Source organism: Poecilia reticulata, chromosome 10 (genome assembly GCF_904066995.2).
Source record: "Poecilia reticulata chromosome 10, P_reticulata-male-v2, whole genome shotgun sequence".
Lineage (NCBI taxonomy): Eukaryota > Metazoa > Chordata > Actinopteri > Cyprinodontiformes > Poeciliidae > Poecilia > Poecilia reticulata.
In genome coordinates, this window is record NC_088839.1 from 18,356,815 (window position 1) to 18,374,124 (window position 17,310).

The window sequence follows — 17,310 nt, forward strand, 5'->3', positions numbered from 1 at the left end:
AAGATGCCTTAGATTAGTCTCTCCATGTCTGCATCTCCCCCAAACAAACACACTTCTACATGCACATCACATGGAAAAACACAAAGGTTGGGGAGTATTAACCCACATTTAAAAGCAAAGCTTTTAGACCTATGAGGATTACCTACCATAATCTCTCTGCTTACACCCCTCTCTTGTCCCATCCCTGCCTTTCACCATGAGCCTTCACTTTCCCACTCTGCCCATCCTCCTTCGCCATCTCTCTTTTCATCACAATCTATTTTTGTCTCTCTCCTTCTCTCTTTCATGAATCACCCCCTCGCTATAAATCACTCTATTCAATCCGCGTTTTGCGCCATATTTTATTCTTTCTGACCTTTATAAATCATTTCATCTAACTGAGCCTATCAAAGTGTCAGCATTTTACTGTTGCTCTCCTCTTGTGGTCAACCTTTCTTGTTTCACAGATGGCTTCTGTTGTGTTGTTACTCTGCTAACTTCTTGGATGTGAAAAGAACAAATCAAACTTCAGGAAATGTTGACCTTCTCAGTAAATGGCAGCAGATATTTTTTTTTATGTTGCTCATAATCATTACAGCGAGTTTAATTAAGTTAAACTTTTATATAAGTATGTAAAGATGTCTCAAGTATAACATCCTGGGTGCTTTTTGCTCATGACACAGTCTAGATATGAAAGGTGATAATCATAATGTTGACCAGGGACAACTGGTTGCCGTGTGTTTATGTAATGCCTGTAAGCAGCTTACTGTCATCGTGACTCACCTATTGATTGATTTAACCCCTTAACTGCATATGTGTTTGTCAGTCCAGATAAATAATTTTAGTTCATTCAGTCTTGGATTTGCCAAACGTTTTTAGTTTCGCATTTGGAAAATATGACCTCATCCCACAGGCACAGTTTCAGTTTGACTCTGAAGGTTCTAGTACTGGTTTTGGCCAAACCTCTTGGCCCAAATGGTTGCTTGGAACTGAGACTACAGGCAGACATTTAGTTTACAGTCATGCCAGCGAGGTCACAGCTTCCCATTAGTAGAAAATGAAAGTTTTTTTTTGTTTTCAGCATTTATATGGGCTGTTGATGAAGGCTCACTGTAAACTCTTCTCACACTTAAAATCTGATTGTACACATAAACAGAAATGTGGAAGAAGCTTTTTGCATGGAACAAATTAATTACCTGCTCCTTGTATACAAATGAATTATAACGCAATTACGGGAGGTAATAACACACCACACATCATTACACAGTGAATGCAACTAATAACAAGGAGTGTGACTGTGTTGAACAACAGACAGATGTACTTGTTGTTAGGCTGCTCAGATGAGAACTCGCAATCAGTTTACTCATTGATCCGCTTTTAATTTGAAATTAATGATGTTCATAGAGCTCAGTTTGGAGATCAATTCAGGAAGTGCATTTAAAGTGATTACAATGTGTGATGATGTTTTGAACTAGTGAGAGCATACCCACACACTATGCTCTCATTAATATTAGCAAAGCTAAAATTACACATTTTGCCCATACGTAGCAAAACTATTTACTATACAGAAAACTGTTAAAGGCGAAGAAAGGTTAAAAATGCCGTCCCGAGTGGGGATTTTTCCATCTTATTGATGTGTTCCAGTATTTAAGATTGCAGAGATGTAGAACTTTAAGATGTAGGACTCTGTAAAAATGTGCTTTCTAACTAATTGGTGCAGAAAATTGGTTGAAAACTGATCTATTAGCTCTGTTTTCAAGTTTGTTTGTGTAATAGCTTTCAGTGGAAATGGGCCTACACCTGAAAACGGGTCCTTTATTTACCAGTCAGGTTATTGACATAAAAAAAACCCCACAGAACCATAACTGTCAGTAGATAGCGGTACTAAATTGAAAACAACTCAAAATTATCCAAATAGTTTGGATGTACAGTATATTCTATTTCTTCCTTTTCTTCTTTCAGAAACCTTAGTCATACTCTATGTGTTATTTGCCTGAAATTTTGATGCAAGTGTTATTGCCAGCTAGTGCCAAGGCATCACAATATTATTGTTTACATAAATGCAAACTTGTGACTGTAAAGTTCTGAAGTCATGGGTACTTGTGAATAATCTTTAAGCTTTATAACATTCAGGGGTGCCTAAGTCCAGCTCTCGAGAGCTACTGTCTTACAACATAGAGTTAGATGCATCTCTGCTCCAACAATCCTGAATCAAATATCTAAATTTTCTCAAGGCACAGAATGAATGCTGATAACGAGCAGTTCATTTGATTCAGGTTTGTTGGAGATCTAAAAATTGAAGAATGGCAGGACTGGACTTTTGCACTCATGCTTTACATTGTACTGTATTTACAAAAAGTAAGCATTTTAATTTAATTAGGCAAACCCCAGACAAAGGAATTTTACTTTAGCTTATTCAGTACAACTTTAGAATCGATCCCAATAAAGACCCAATAAAGGCCTTTTGTTTTAGTTAAAAGCAGAACGAGATGGAAATAATGTTTTTGATTCATTTTTGCCTATTTTGTCCTGACGTGACAGCTGTGTTGTTATGAGTAACACAATGATGTTTAATGCAAGGAAGGTTCTAACGCATTTATGGAGTCATGCATTTACCATTCACACTGTGTCCATGTACCGCCTGGAGAAATCATATGGCTAATCACCACGAGTCTATACATACTGCCTGGGGAAAATATGTTGTTAATCACCATGTTTGCATCTTTTCTGCTTTACGATTATCAAACAGGATGTTCCAGTTCAGTAATTACTGTGTATCTGATGCCAGAATGACTCAGTTTGACAAGTAGAATGGAAGATATTTCGTTTTTCTTTCCCGACTGAGTGATGCAAATGTGATATTATAATACAGATTTGAGCAGCCTACATTTTGAGATCCAGTTATGAATTAAGAAAAAGGTTCCTCTGGGTTTTATTGGCAACTACATTCAACTACAACTTCAACTACATTTAATAGATCTAACAGTGAACCCTACATTGGCTCCTGATGTCCGGGAGTCCATGCTTGGACTTTTATTTTTGAATGCCCGTGTGTGTCAGGAGTAAATGCTTGCATACAAAGTACAGTATATGCTTCTAAAACAGTCATGCAAGCTGCTCATGTCCTTTTCCAATGTCAGTGGTCAATGGTTTCACTTGACTGGAGATCGATGAGGCACATGAAGGACGTTGAGCTCCGGTAGAGCATATAGATTATTTCTGTTCAGGTGATAGAAAGGTTTGGCAAAAGGCTCACAAATTTTTAAGGTAGCTATTTCAATTTGTTTTCTTTTATCAAAAAACGCTTGTTGTTGGTCAGGAATGTGCTTTTTATAGCACCAAAAAGAAGAATTGAGTTTATGCCTGACTATATAATCAGGCTGTTGTCGCCACAGTTGTTGCTCTGTTGCCTCGACGTAAGGAGGTCCTGGGTTTGAATCTTGCCTTCAGCTTTTTCTGCATGAAGTTTGCATGGATGGATGAATGGCTGTATCTAAAAGCTTTGCAGTACACACAAGAAGTTGTGATACATACACAAGTTGCTGCTCATGTTTTAGTCATAGCATGAGCACTCCTAATGGGGATTTCCGTAAGAAAAGAGTGGGTCATTTACTTTTACAGATCTTTACCCTGACTAATCATTATTTTCCCTTCCTGCTCTTTCTCTGTGATTCTAAGATAAAACTAAGCCGTTCAGCTCTACGGATCTGTATCTACAGGATTAAATATTTCCTACTTTAAGTTGGGAACATTTTTCTCATTGTCTATGCAGTTTGTTCTTGCAGCTAGTGAACTTTGCCACCGTAAGGCTGTCAGACAGAATGCCTCACATCATGTTTCCCAGAGGGCCGTTTAGTTTTTGAGTTATGTATGGATGGATGGTTCTGACAAAACCGCAGCCTTGAGTTGGAGGCACTGACCTCAAGGTGCTCTCAGCTATGAAAAACCGGAAGCTCCCAGGAAGAAATAAAACCCTCTTTTTTGTCTTTTTTTCCCCCATTTTTAATAAAAAAAAACTGAAAACATTTTCAAAAGATAAATAACATTAATGAGAAAAGAACTGCCACAGATTTTTTCAAACAGATACAACATTAAATAAGAAAGTAAATTTTAGTATGTATTACTATAATAGAAATTATGTAAAATAAATTAGCTTGGTAATCTGCTCCACGTCTAAAGTTTTTAAACTCTGTAAACAAATATTTTAGTAATCGAGTGTTCTATCGATTATTCTTATGATTCATTGAGTAATCGGATTAAAAAATGTACCAAAATAAAATATTGATAAATCCTGCATAACAGCAGTATCACTATCGGATATCAACATTGGACCAATTTTTCATATTCGAGCATCCATAACAGTTACTTTTATATAGTTTATAAAATTAACCTGTAACAATGTAACATGTTAGCTTTGAGATGCATTTTTTGACATAGCAATTTATTAGCATACCAATATATGCATCCCCTGTGAGTTCATATCAATAGGGGAAATAGACAGGGCATGCAGATATCTGCAGGTTCATAAATTGCTTTGTCAAAATGCATCCCCTGCTAACATGGAGAAATAGAGTTTAGGGTGAAATAACTTTTTCTACATAATAACACTTATTCTCTGAGCTACTGGTATAAGTTTCATACCAGTAGGACAATGTTTGGGGGAAATAGACAGGGCATGCAGATATTGGGAGGCTAATAATTTGTTTTGCCAAAAAATTCACCCTCCTGCTAACCTGAAGAAATAAAGAGTTAAGAGGGATTTCACCTTTGCTACATAATCTTACTTGTTCTATGAGCTACTGGTATAAGTTTCACATCAATAGGACAATAGACAGGGGATGCAGATATTGACAAGCTCAGAAATTAAAATGCTTCCCCTCCTATGTTAACAGACTGGATAATTAAGGGTGATATGAAATTTTGTACATAATGGACCTCTGTTTTGTCAAACGTTAATCTATTACGGTGTTAAAAGAAACCCACCGTTCTAGGGCTTACATGGTTAAGAAATATGCTAGAAGGGTAACTTTTAAAGATATTCGTAACATTATCATTCTTATAGGTCCCTCAAAAAACGATACAAACCCAAACATTATTATCAATCAATAAAATCCTTGAAAACTTGAAAATTGGATGTTATGCTACTAACACTTAGCTTTCATCAACAACTCAGGCGGAAGTGAGAGCGCTGCGCAGCACAAATAATACCCGGTTGGACATGGTGCGCCAAATAATAAAACATAAATTAACGAAGTTTCAAGCCAGATAGATTTTCCTTGAGGAGTTTTAATAATCGAGATACTTGAATCATTTGAGGAATCATTACAGCTTAATATACACACATATACAAACCCACATATATATGATAAAATAAGCTTAGAAAGCTCATTTTAAAATCTATTAATACTACTGTTGTTATTATAATTATTCTTAACTGGTCAATAATGCAAAGCCGTCTTTATACTGAATTAAGACTCTTTATGGTCGTCTCTGTAAAACCATCTGAGCCACATTGGATCACAGAAATGTTGGAAAGTGTGTATTCAATTGAAAAGGCTGTTATGAATTTACCTTTCTGGCTTTCCAGACATCCTACCGTGTGTGTGTGTGTGTGGGCGTGTGTGTGCATGTGCGTGCGTGCATGTGTGTGCATGTGCGTGTGTGTGTGGATAGCAGCGAGTGCTGAGTGAGTGAGAGAGGAGTTTGGTGACTCATGTCCCACAGTGCAGGATACCATCACTACCACCATTGTCACTGTGGATCAGCGTCTGGTTCCCTCTTCCTCCACACTGAGGTTTTCACAGTGCTCTTTCTCCAGTGAGTGTGTCTGTGGGGGGTTTTGGGCTCCCCACTCTCTCAGGGATATCACTTGTCCATTTGCATTTCTAACACCTGTTATGTGTACATTGCAAAAAAAAGCACTTTATGTCGAAACCCAAGGGTCTTGAACGGAAATAAAAAATCTCTAAAATTAAAATATTGCGTAAAAGTTCAATGTTTCAAGCCAGTCATCTGAGAAACTGAAATTGCCATTTTATATTGTTTCCGCATGAGAATCACACTAACTGCAGTCTCTTTATGAACACAAGATGTCACTGCAGATAAAAAAGATGCCTCTAATGGCAAGAGAAGCAGAGTTTAGACAAATAGTATCAGATTTGAATGTCTTCATACAGCCATTGGCAAATATGCAGCAGTTTTTAATGATAGTATCCAAATCAATATTGTTACTAATTTTGAATAACCTTGTTTACCTTTTACTGCCTTAATATAGACATTTGACCTTCTTATTTTGCCCATTCAAAGCATACTTTATTCATATTATTTTTAAAAGTTGCTTGATAGGGAATTAACAGTGAGTTGGAATATTTATTTTCAGCATAGTAGTACACCCAAATATATGAAAAATAGTAATATAGAACAAAATACTCCAGCACTGCTTTTTTTCCCCTGGTGACATTATTGTCTTAAAGTAGAAATGTGATGTAATTTTTACATATTTTCAAGTTTTTTCTAGTCTGTGGACTGTGAAGTTCAGAGTTTTTCTTTGGTTCTTCAGGGTTCAAACTCTCACCGGCAACAGCAGAACAACTCATTAAAGCTAAATTAGAGTTTAACCAGAGTCCCAGAGCAGAGGGAATCTGAAGGCTTTTCTCCAATGCGACTGCATAACCCAGACTGTTTACTTGCTAATTTAATACCAATACAATTTAGTCGCTGTTCTGGTAAATAATTTATTTTGGCTCATGTTTTAAAATTATGCAAATGAGACCAGATCAGTTTTAACCCTTTACTGTTTCAGCAGCTCTTTGGGGAAATTTTTTGTATCTGGTTTTGCTGATTTGGTTACAGTGGATTTCATTGAACAAATAATGACATTTTTGTTTAATCTGAACAAAAATTACTTTGGAGTTTTCAAATATCTGTCCTAAAGCACAAAAAAACTAAATAAATTTATTATTTATAACGGATGACTGGCACATCTTGTTTTTGCAGGGTTAAATATGTTGAACTTCACCTTGAACATCAGCTAACAGGAAATTTACAAAGGTTCCTTCTGTCCTTTCTCAGTGCGGATGAGCGCTTTGATGCCACATTTCACACCAATGTCCTGGTGAATGCTTCTGGTCACTGTCAGTACATTCCCCCGGGCATCTTGAAGAGCACTTGTTACATCGATGTGCGTTGGTTCCCCTTTGACGTGCAGAAGTGTGACTTAAAATTCGGCTCATGGACTCACAACGGCTGGCTACTGGACCTGCAGATGCTCGATGTGGACACATCCACTTACATACCCAACGGAGAGTGGGACCTCGTGGGTAAGTGGGCATCGATGTTTGCTACATCGCTGGAGCTGAGCAGTGGGGAGAGATAATTTTAAAGATTGTCTAAACTCTTACACGGGCCAAAGCCTTGAATAAAAATCAACACAGATCAAAATGCAACGTGAGACTTCAAAAAGAATAAATGTAGATCAGCCCCTCTGCACAGTCACAATCTGTAAATTAGAATATGCATTCCAGCGAGGATCGTTTTCAGCTTAAAAGTATGTTTTGAAAATAACAACCTTCATGCTGATATAAACATATTTATGATCAGGCTTATATTTCTGTATTAAAAATGTTTTTTGATATAAGTAGCCTAACCATAAATGTTGCTATCATAACTAACAGATATGATAATATCTGTGTGTAATTACATAATGTGTTTCCCTACTGCCTACTGAAATAAAAGTAACATATAAAATCAAATTTATTGCATCTGATTGAATAATTCTGTAACTTAAAATAAAGGAATGGGTCTTTAAAAATTTGGAACTGAAACACATTTGAGGCTGCACAGTGGCGCAGTTGGTAGAGCTGTTGCCTTGCAGCAAGATGGTTCTGGGTTCGATTCCCAGCCTGGGGTCTTTCTGCATGGAGTTTGCATGTTCTCCTTGTGCATGTGTGGGTTTTCTCCGGGTACTCTGGTTTCCTCCCACAGTCCAAAAACATGACTGTCAGGTTAATTGGCCTCCCTAGGTGTGAGAGTGTGTGTGCATGGTTGTTTGTCCTGTGTGTCTCTGTGTTGCCCTGCGACAGACTGGCGACCTGTACAGGGTGTACCCCGCCTCTCGCCCGGAACATTAGCTGGAGATGGGCACCAGCAACCCTCCCGACCCCACTGAGGGACAAGGGTGAAAGAAAATGGATGGATGGATGGATGAAACACATTTGGTACACCCCTTCTTTAAATCATGAAACTGTGAAGTGCTTCATTATAGCCTCACTGCTCAGGAAGAACAACAAACTCCTTCCATCACATACTTAAGAGGAGGAAAAACAGCATCACGTTCTCAATATGTAATCTAAAGGAAGGAGAAATGGTTGGAGATTTGGACACTTTCCAAAGTGTCCATGCTTGGAAAAGTGTGGGTTGTGGAAAGCCATTTTATTCAAAATCAAAATAACACATATCTAGTATTCATCACAAAAATGTGTTAGTGCTGGGTTTTTTTGTTTGACAAACAATGAATATGACCGGAATTATAAAACCCTCCATGCTGTTTTTTTTCCACCCTGGACAATTCAGAAGATGATCCTTGTGTCAAGACCCCCTGTTGTAACAATTAGCGGGAAATGGGTGTCAGACAGGGGCAGATGGTATGCAATGGGATTTTGTGACACTCAGGCAGGCATGTAGCAACACCATATGTGAGCTCTGCACTGCCCATCTCAAGAGTTTGCATTGAAGGTGAGAGAGTTCTTCCATCAAAAATGAAATGGTTCAGCCACTTCTTTTTTTCTCTCTCTATAACTTTTTAATACAAAGTTGAAATAAGGACAAGGTGAAGCTTACATCACTGACAGACTCAGAGTTCTTCACTTGAAAGTTTTCAGGGTCAAGGAAATAAGATTCAGCTCAGTGATCTGAGGGAGGGGTTTCTCATATTGACCATAAATTATACATAGCCACTTCTGATACTGAGATACTGGAAACGCTCATTTTGAGTCTTTCCCACTAAAGCATGGTGTTGCTGATGCCTCTAATTAACACGTAGTTTGAGTTGCTTTCTCTGACGAGACTAAACATCAAATTTTTAGTTTCAGACTGTTTGTGCACCGATTAGGACAGCAATGATTCAGAAGATTCCTTTCACCAGCCAATATCTCAGTGTGTCCTTAAAAATTATCCGATTAAGGTCAGAATTTGTATGAAGGGTTGTTATTTATGTATAGGAATATAACATTCTCTCTGGGTAGACATCCATTATTACATCAATAATAACCTTAAGGTGTAGGTAAATAGAAAGGATTAACTCCTGGTGGAAAATGCTGGATAGCAGGCGGATAATTGGCATTTAAACCTTCAGACTGTTGGTTCAATCCCCAACAACAGACCTACTAAAATACACGTTCTCTGCCTGCTTTTTAATTTAATCCAAACTCTCGTGTTTTCTCACATGTACCAAAGTCATGTATGTTGAGGTTAACGGTTTGCTGCACTTTCATATATGTTTGTTATATATTTTTTTCCACCAATTTAAACTGGTACATTACACTAAACACAATGGTACTGCAAAAGTGACAAGTTATGCATTTCAGTTTAGTTCTCCGTTTCAAAGTTTCTGCTGGTCTTTCTAGCACATTTAGATTCAATTTTTATTTATTTCAAAATGTTTGACCTAAATGACTTTACCACAGCTGTAAAAGACACCGTTACCTCTGTGGATGTGCTTCTCCCACAGGTGTGCCAGCCAAGCGTAATGAGCTGTATTACGAGTGCTGTAAGGAGCCCTATCCTGATGTGACCTTCACAGTCACCATGCGCCGCAGGACTCTTTATTACGGACTAAACCTGCTCATTCCCTGTGTGCTGATCTCTGGCTTGGCTTTACTGGTCTTCCTGTTGCCAGCAGATTCTGGAGAAAAGATTTCTCTGGGTGAGAGGAGATTACTGGAAGCACAAATGAACCATATTTTAGATGCGGTGAACATATCAGATAATGTTTATGTTGGAGCATTTGGCAGACATTTTTATCCAAAGCAACTTACAAATGAAGACTTACCACTTTGCTTGTCCAGTGTAAACATTGTGAACATATGTTCAACAGAAAGTCATAAACGAATAGTACAACTACTACTACTACTACTAATAATAATAATAATAGCTACTGTTATTATTATAAGTAATGGTGGTCATTTCACAGTAAAATCCTCTCTGAAAATCATCAGCATAAACATCATGTTAGTGTTTCTGGGGTTTTTTAAGCAACCTTGGGCACATCAAGTAGCCACAAACTGACAAATGACTGTTGTCATGAAAATCGATTGCATTAATATGTAATTACAGGAAGACTTTCACACACCAGCGACCCCGATCACATATTCAGCTGCTGTGATCTTGTTCTCTTCCCTTGTGTCTCTCTGTCTTTGTCACACAGGCATCACTGTGCTGCTTTCGCTCACTGTCTTCATGCTTCTGGTAGCAGAGATTATGCCCGCCACATCTGATTCTGTACCGCTTATCGGTGGGTTTCATTTTATGTCTGCTTGTGCATACAGTGTTTTTACATCTGTGTAAATACAGAATGGAAAGAATCAAGCAAAATTTAAGGAAAGAGACTTTTTTTTGACTTTGGTATTTTTGGTATATTTCTGTAGTTCTGTCCAAAGCTTTTAAACTATTCACCTCTTCATTATACTTTGTTTCAACGTAGCAATAATTTTAATGTAAGCATGAGCTCTTTTCACAAATTTCAGTCTGGTACTTGACATTTTGTTGTGCAGTTCTGCTTCTTATCATTCTTACCTCTTATTCTTAGAGGTAAGAATAGGAAGTTGTAGTCAAAAAACAAATATGTAAAGCAGACAAACAGTTTTTGAAAGTCATAGGTGTGACTGATAGGTGTGACTGACTCAGGATGTTCTTGAGGACCTAGCTTTTAGTTGATCATATCTTAAATGTCAAATTTACAGTCAATATATCTTGGGAGTCTCCTTTTGGGTCAAAAGAAGAAAAAAATGCACCTCATGCATCCAATATTTGTTGTTGTCACCGATGGAAACAGCATGACCTTTGCATAACATTTATTTAGTTTACTAAATAAACTAAATAATTTACTAAAGTAAAGGTTGGCCTGAAACCTAAATTTAAGCCTAGATGAAATAATTATCATGGACAGGTCTGTTTTTAATTCAGGACTGCTGCCCAAGTACATAATGCCCTTGGGTTCTGGCATAAAACTCTGCACTTCTTTTTTGGCTCAGAAAATACACAATTGGCTACAGTAAAATGCTTAAGTCTAGGCTGACAAATGCATTCAAGCAATGCTGTGGCTAGAGTTATGTCCATCTTTTATCTATAGTGTAAAATTTCACCTTAATTTTTGTTTAAGGTGCACCGTAACGTCAGCACCAAATTCAGTAATTAATTTAGTGGAGTAAATCTATTCAGCCGTCTGGTATCAAGATCTGCAAAAGCCTCTTTTAAAATATAACATTTAACTCGTGTGTTGAAGAATAAAGTATCTGAAGTCTCCAGAGTGGTACGTCACAAGAACCAGAATTGGGAAAAACTTTACTATACTGTACAGTTTGCAGTAAAACTTATAGAACTATTTTTCTACCCAACAGCTCAGTACTTTGCCAGCACAATGATGATTGTGGGAATGTCTGTGGTGGTGACTGTCATAGTCCTTCAGTTTCATCATCACGACCCTCATGGGGGCAAGATGCCCAAGTGGGTGAGTGAGTGGAGCAAACCATATCTGCTAAATCATGCACTAGGATATCAATGACATAAAAAAAAATGCTGATACTGTCTGTCTCTTCTCAGGTTCGTGTGGTTCTGTTGAACTGGTGCGCCTGGTTCCTCCGCATGAAACAACCTGGTGATGAGCGCAAGAGGCCACAGTACAAGTATCGCCACACCTCCCAGCATCACTCCAGCACCAGCTCCATTGAGATGGGCACAATGCCAAGCCTCACGGTGCCTCTGTCACAGGCGTCATGCCCACCCTGCACAACAGGCACTTCCAATGGTTCCATGAGTCTCTACTTTGGGAGTTACCATCCCATGGAGAGTCCACACTGCCCACCTTCCAGTGACTCAGGAGTCACGTTGGGCGGACGCACTCATGGCTCTCTGGGTGACGAGGCTGAGCCGCCGGGGGGAGTTTGTGGTGTTGGAAGTCTTGGGATGGGAGTTGGCATCCCCCCACCGGAGATCGTGCGCATCTTGGAGGAGGTGTCGTACATTGCACAGAGGTTTCGGGACCAGGACGAAGCTGAGGCAATCTGCAGCGAGTGGAAGTTTGCAGCTGCCGTAGTGGACCGACTGTGTCTGGTGGCCTTCTCTCTCTTCTCCATCATTTGCACTTTCACCATCCTGATGTCAGCTCCTAACTTCATTGAGGCCGTTTCCAAGGACTTCACATAACCGGCTGCTGAAAGACAGAGAAGGAAGGAGGTGTAAATAATCAGACTTTAAAGGGAGATTTGGAAAGGAAATCAAAGACAGTGAGAAATGTATTCCCTGACCCACCTACTTGGCAGCCATTTGTTTTGAGATGGGCTTGTAGTGTTTCATTAGAAAAATAATATTTTCTTCAGCAACTTTGTAAATAAATCATGTCATAATAAGCAACTGTTAAATAATGTAAACACTTAAACATATGAGAAGATATAAACAAAATACAATCCTGTTATTAAAAACTTAGTATGTACGTAAGATTAAGACATAAAATTCAGCTGTTTGCAAATGATGTAAATCTTAAATGCAATGTTGATACACGGAAAAATTATTTTTAGGCATTTTTTGCTTTCTCAATTTTAATATTATCAACAACTTACAGAAATATGGCAGTGGCTTCAAACAAATTGAAGCTATTGCTTCAGTTTATTGATATATTGCCCTGCTGATCAGATGAATTGACATTCCTACTCCCTCTTTAAAACTTAGGCAAGCAATCATGTGTCTATATCAGAGGATTCAGAGTGGAATGATGGTCAGATTTTTACCAGGCTACCACAGGATAGAAAAGAAGACCAAAGACTTTGACTGGAAACAAAGGAAACTATCAGATCACTGTGAATGTTGTATGGTTTTAATTTGGGTTATCAAATAGCTGTTGACTTTTCCACTTTGTGTTTTGCATCAGACTTTGCTCCCGCAACAAGCAATGCCAAAACATAGATACTATATCATAAGACCACTTTGACAATGTTTATTAATAATTCAAATGTTTGGCCATAACACAGGATGCACAAACATTTGTGTTAAATCTAGTAAAGTTATGCAATTGTTTCCCAGTGTAATGTATCATAACAAGTGAGCACATTAGTGTGACTGTGGCTCAGTGGTAGAGCAGTCATCTTCTAATCGAAAGGTTGCATGTTTGATTTCAGATTCCTCTTGTCATAATGCTGATGTGCAAAGTACTTAACCCTAAGTTGCCTCCTGATCCATGTATTGGTGTATAACTGTGTGAGTATGAATCAGTGAATGTGTCTGTACTCTATATATATTTGTGTGCTTGACTTGAAAGGCACAATATAAAATCAGTCAATTCACCAAGTTTTTAATTTAACCACTGAAACTAACTGTGATTATGCATTTTCATAAATAAATAGCGGAATCTAATAATTTCACTTTAGAATGATAATTGTGTTCAAATCAAATATCATAGCTGTGCGGAAAAAAAGCATCTATAAGAACAATTAAATTATTGAAAGAATCCATAACGACGATCTTAATCCAGTTTGGTTGATAAATTTGGCTTAAAAAGATATCCAATGGGAAACGGTCTTAAAACACACATGGTATTAAACAACATACTGGTATCTAATGGGACTCTATTGACTTTTAAAGTTAAAGTCCTAAGTATCAATTTTTTTTTCTGCAAATAGGAATAATTAAAAGTCTCACAACGGACGAAGAACAGCAAAATGCATCCAGGGCCTTCACATTTATTGGCACCCATGGTGAATTATTATGTGTAAAAAGCCTTAGATAAATTAATCTATTATGATACGATGAGTTCTAAGTAATGTTCCCAGTTAATTTTAACCCTAGCTTAGCTTAACAATCCCTACATTTTTATGTTTGTGTTGGTCGTATAGAAAAAGCTTTTTCTGACCCCAAACAATCTGTTAGCACATACAGCAGATATGACGGTATGACGGTTGCAGTGTGGTTGACAACATAAATGTATCTCTTTGCTGCAGCACTGAGCTGTGGATTTTTTATTTTTTTTACTTCCCTCATCATCCTACTCATTGTGCATGGAGGCAAGATAAATATGCCTCGTTATCCAGCGTCGTGGCCAGTGGCTAAAAGAAATGACCGTCTGTCATGTCGTATCGAGAGAGGCAGAAAGTCATGGATTAATAATGAGAAGTTTCTAGAAGTTCAAATTAACAGAAAAAGTAACTTGTGAATATAAAAATGTGTCACTTACATTTAATTTCAAAGGGTTTAGGACTGCTGGACAATCATGGATGTAGACAATTGTAGGCAATTTCTTAAACTAATTAGAGCTTGTATTTTTCTACATTTTTCAACGTGAGATTAGGCTACGGGAATTAAAAAAAAAAAAAAATTATTTGTTTTTTACACATTTTTAACGGGGTGCCAATAAATGTAGCTCTCAGGGTTTCAGAGTAATTTTTATAATTGCTTAGCAGAGCAGTGTGCAATTATCCCTTTCAATGCTTCTCTGAGTGTGATTTATCTGTAACTTTATGATATGGGGACACACATGACTTACCAAGCCTTCTAAATGGTCTCTGGACATGAAGAGTAATCTAACTTTTGAACATTAAATAAAACAGACAGTATAGCTTAGGGCTTAACAGTAGACAGAAAACGTACCACTCTCTTATTGCACCATATATTGTACATATAAAAAAAAAACTTTCTGGAGTTTAAATGATTTATCTGTTTTGCAAATTCAGCTGAGAAAGTAAAAAATGAGTGAAGTTTGTAAATGTGCTTGCATCCATCTCCACCCTGTAGTTTCAGTTGTGGTTGCGATCCTTGTTCTGTTCATCTCTGTCATTCTAACCATGCATTCGTCACTGTGACAATAAAGGGTATTTATTCTGTCTATAACAGGCTCTGGGTGAATGTGTCCTACATATACAATATGATGAATACTAATACATAAAAAGAGACGATAGATGGATTGCTCCCCTTCTGCAAGTATTAAAGTGCATGTCATCGTTGTATTTAAAGTAGTATTAATGGTAAGAACTTTGCTAGTAACATGAGACGATTTTAGCCAAGATTCAGAGACATGCTGATTGCGACAGAGTGCCACGCCGAAAGAAACTGGATGGTTTCATCACTGACAAAAGAGAATTTGGAAGAGAAGAAGAAATTTGACAACTACTCTGCAGTCAGAAAAGTGCAATAGTGGCTCAGGAAAGGAAGAGGTAAAGTAGGACAAAACAACTAAACAAAAACCAAAAGAACATTAATATAGGCCATCATTTTCTCCTGTTTTGTTCTAATAAATATGATTTGATTTGGTTTTTTACATAACCAAGAAAAACATCTTTGCAACAGTGGATGAGCCTCTATCAGCAAGACACAGACTTCAGGCAATACAATGTCTAATTCTTTTTTACAAGCCAAAAACATTTTCTGGAGCACCAACCATGTTCTTGTAAACATAGCCCATTCCCTCATGACACTGTAATCTTCACCAAACTAATTCAAATACAACTGAAATCTAGACATCAATTGCAAAGGTTAGAGATACAACATTCGGTATAGCTTGAAATTGTTTTACAAAAAAAAAAAAAATTGTTAATAAATATCTTTTTGTTTAGTAACAGCTTCTGCTTTTGGTCACACAACATGTAGAGAAATAGTCCAAATTGCTCTAGTTAAGTTACGGGACTTCCTCTTTTCCCACATAAAGGTTTGTCTCCACATCTGAAATATGGATATGAAAAACAACATCCCCCGTATTAGTACTACCCCAGCCACATACATACTCTACAAGCAAAACAAATGAGGAGAATCCCTGTCTTGCATAAACAAGTATCAAAAACAATTAACCTTTGGTACTGTTTATTCAGAGAAATACTTTAAAGACACATGTTTCTGCACACTTACAATTACAAAGGGTTGATTTGCATTTCTGTTATGCAAAATACCAAGAAATAATGCAAGAGTTGACACAGAAACTTCTCAAGTCCATTAAAATCCAATTATGCAAGCGTTGGCCATTATGAGGAACAACTTGCTGAACCTCGTTGCTGCAGAGTGGACAGAACAACTGCACCATATTGAGGAGAGGATAGATGGGCCATTGTTACATTTTGGGTTCCAGGTTACAACCTCCTTTCCTCAGTAAGATTATTGAAGACGGGTTGTGGGTTTTCATGGCATGAGAATGACGTCAAACATTTCCAGAGCAACTTAAAAGTGGCTCCATAAGAAGCATTACAGACTTCTTCATTCTTTGTTAGTGGGGAAACATGAAAAACCAGTGTTGTATCAAATACTTATTTTTTCCCACCGTACATCATTAAAAATACTTGCTGTTGTTGGTTGAATAAATCACTGACACAAACAAAAAAGTAGACACGAGTATCACCAGACATATTGTAGCATTCATTTAAAAACTCCCAGCAGAAAACAAGGACTCATGCTACTTGGTACGGCTGCTTAAAACTCTCCAACCAAGAGACCGTTAAAGAAATTGTCTCACCTGATGATGAAGTCATGGCTGTGTTTGTTTTTTTCAGTTCTATCTCATTAGGAAATGGAGACACACGGTACTGAGTTTAAATCGAAGTGTCAGAGTGCCTTATGTTTAAAGGTTAATGAAAAGTACTTTTGCACTGCCAACAGAGCCATTTTCACACACTAACCATGCACAGTAGCGTTTTGAGTGACACCAGATTTTATTTGGCAAACTGCTGAGCTCAGCACACAGATTAAATATTCCTTCCAGTGGCTCAAAACGTTAGAAACCAAAACAAACATTACCTTGTTAAAGCAATTCCGATTGAAATATTGCTTGTGAAGGTTCATGATTGATGTAGGTGAACTCTGCTTGCTTACATGCAAACCATGTAGGTAGATGCTTGAAGTTGCAGGAGGAAACAAGGAAAAGGCAAGAAAGTATCGAAATCTGTTTCAAAGTTCAAAATGAAGCTCCAAATAGCATTGACCACTGTCTGCAGAACTGCTGACCCTGCGTTATTTTCAAAGGTAAAATAAAGCTCTCGGTTCGTATCTGTTTGTGAGTGGCAGATATTCTATTGGAGACCGAAACTGCATGTGCTTATTGTCAGTTAAATCTTATTGCATTCCCAAAACAGAGATGCTGCATGT

General features: G+C 37.6%; 1 protein-coding gene across 1 annotated transcript in view; it reads left to right on the plus strand.

Annotated features, from left to right (window-relative positions):
- The window catches only part of LOC103471386 (neuronal acetylcholine receptor subunit alpha-7-like), a 33,377-nt gene extending 18,305 nt beyond the window's left edge, over positions 1–15,072 (plus strand). The window contains exons 5-9 of the mRNA XM_008420351.3: positions 7,051–7,298; positions 9,707–9,901; positions 10,403–10,489; positions 11,595–11,704; positions 11,797–15,072. Of these exons, the coding sequence (XP_008418573.1) occupies positions 7,051–7,298; positions 9,707–9,901; positions 10,403–10,489; positions 11,595–11,704; positions 11,797–12,399 (1,243 nt within the window). The 3' untranslated portion in view covers positions 12,400–15,072. The remainder of the gene's footprint in view (positions 1–7,050; positions 7,299–9,706; positions 9,902–10,402; positions 10,490–11,594; positions 11,705–11,796) is intronic.
- The last annotated feature ends 2,238 nt before the right edge of the window (positions 15,073–17,310 follow it).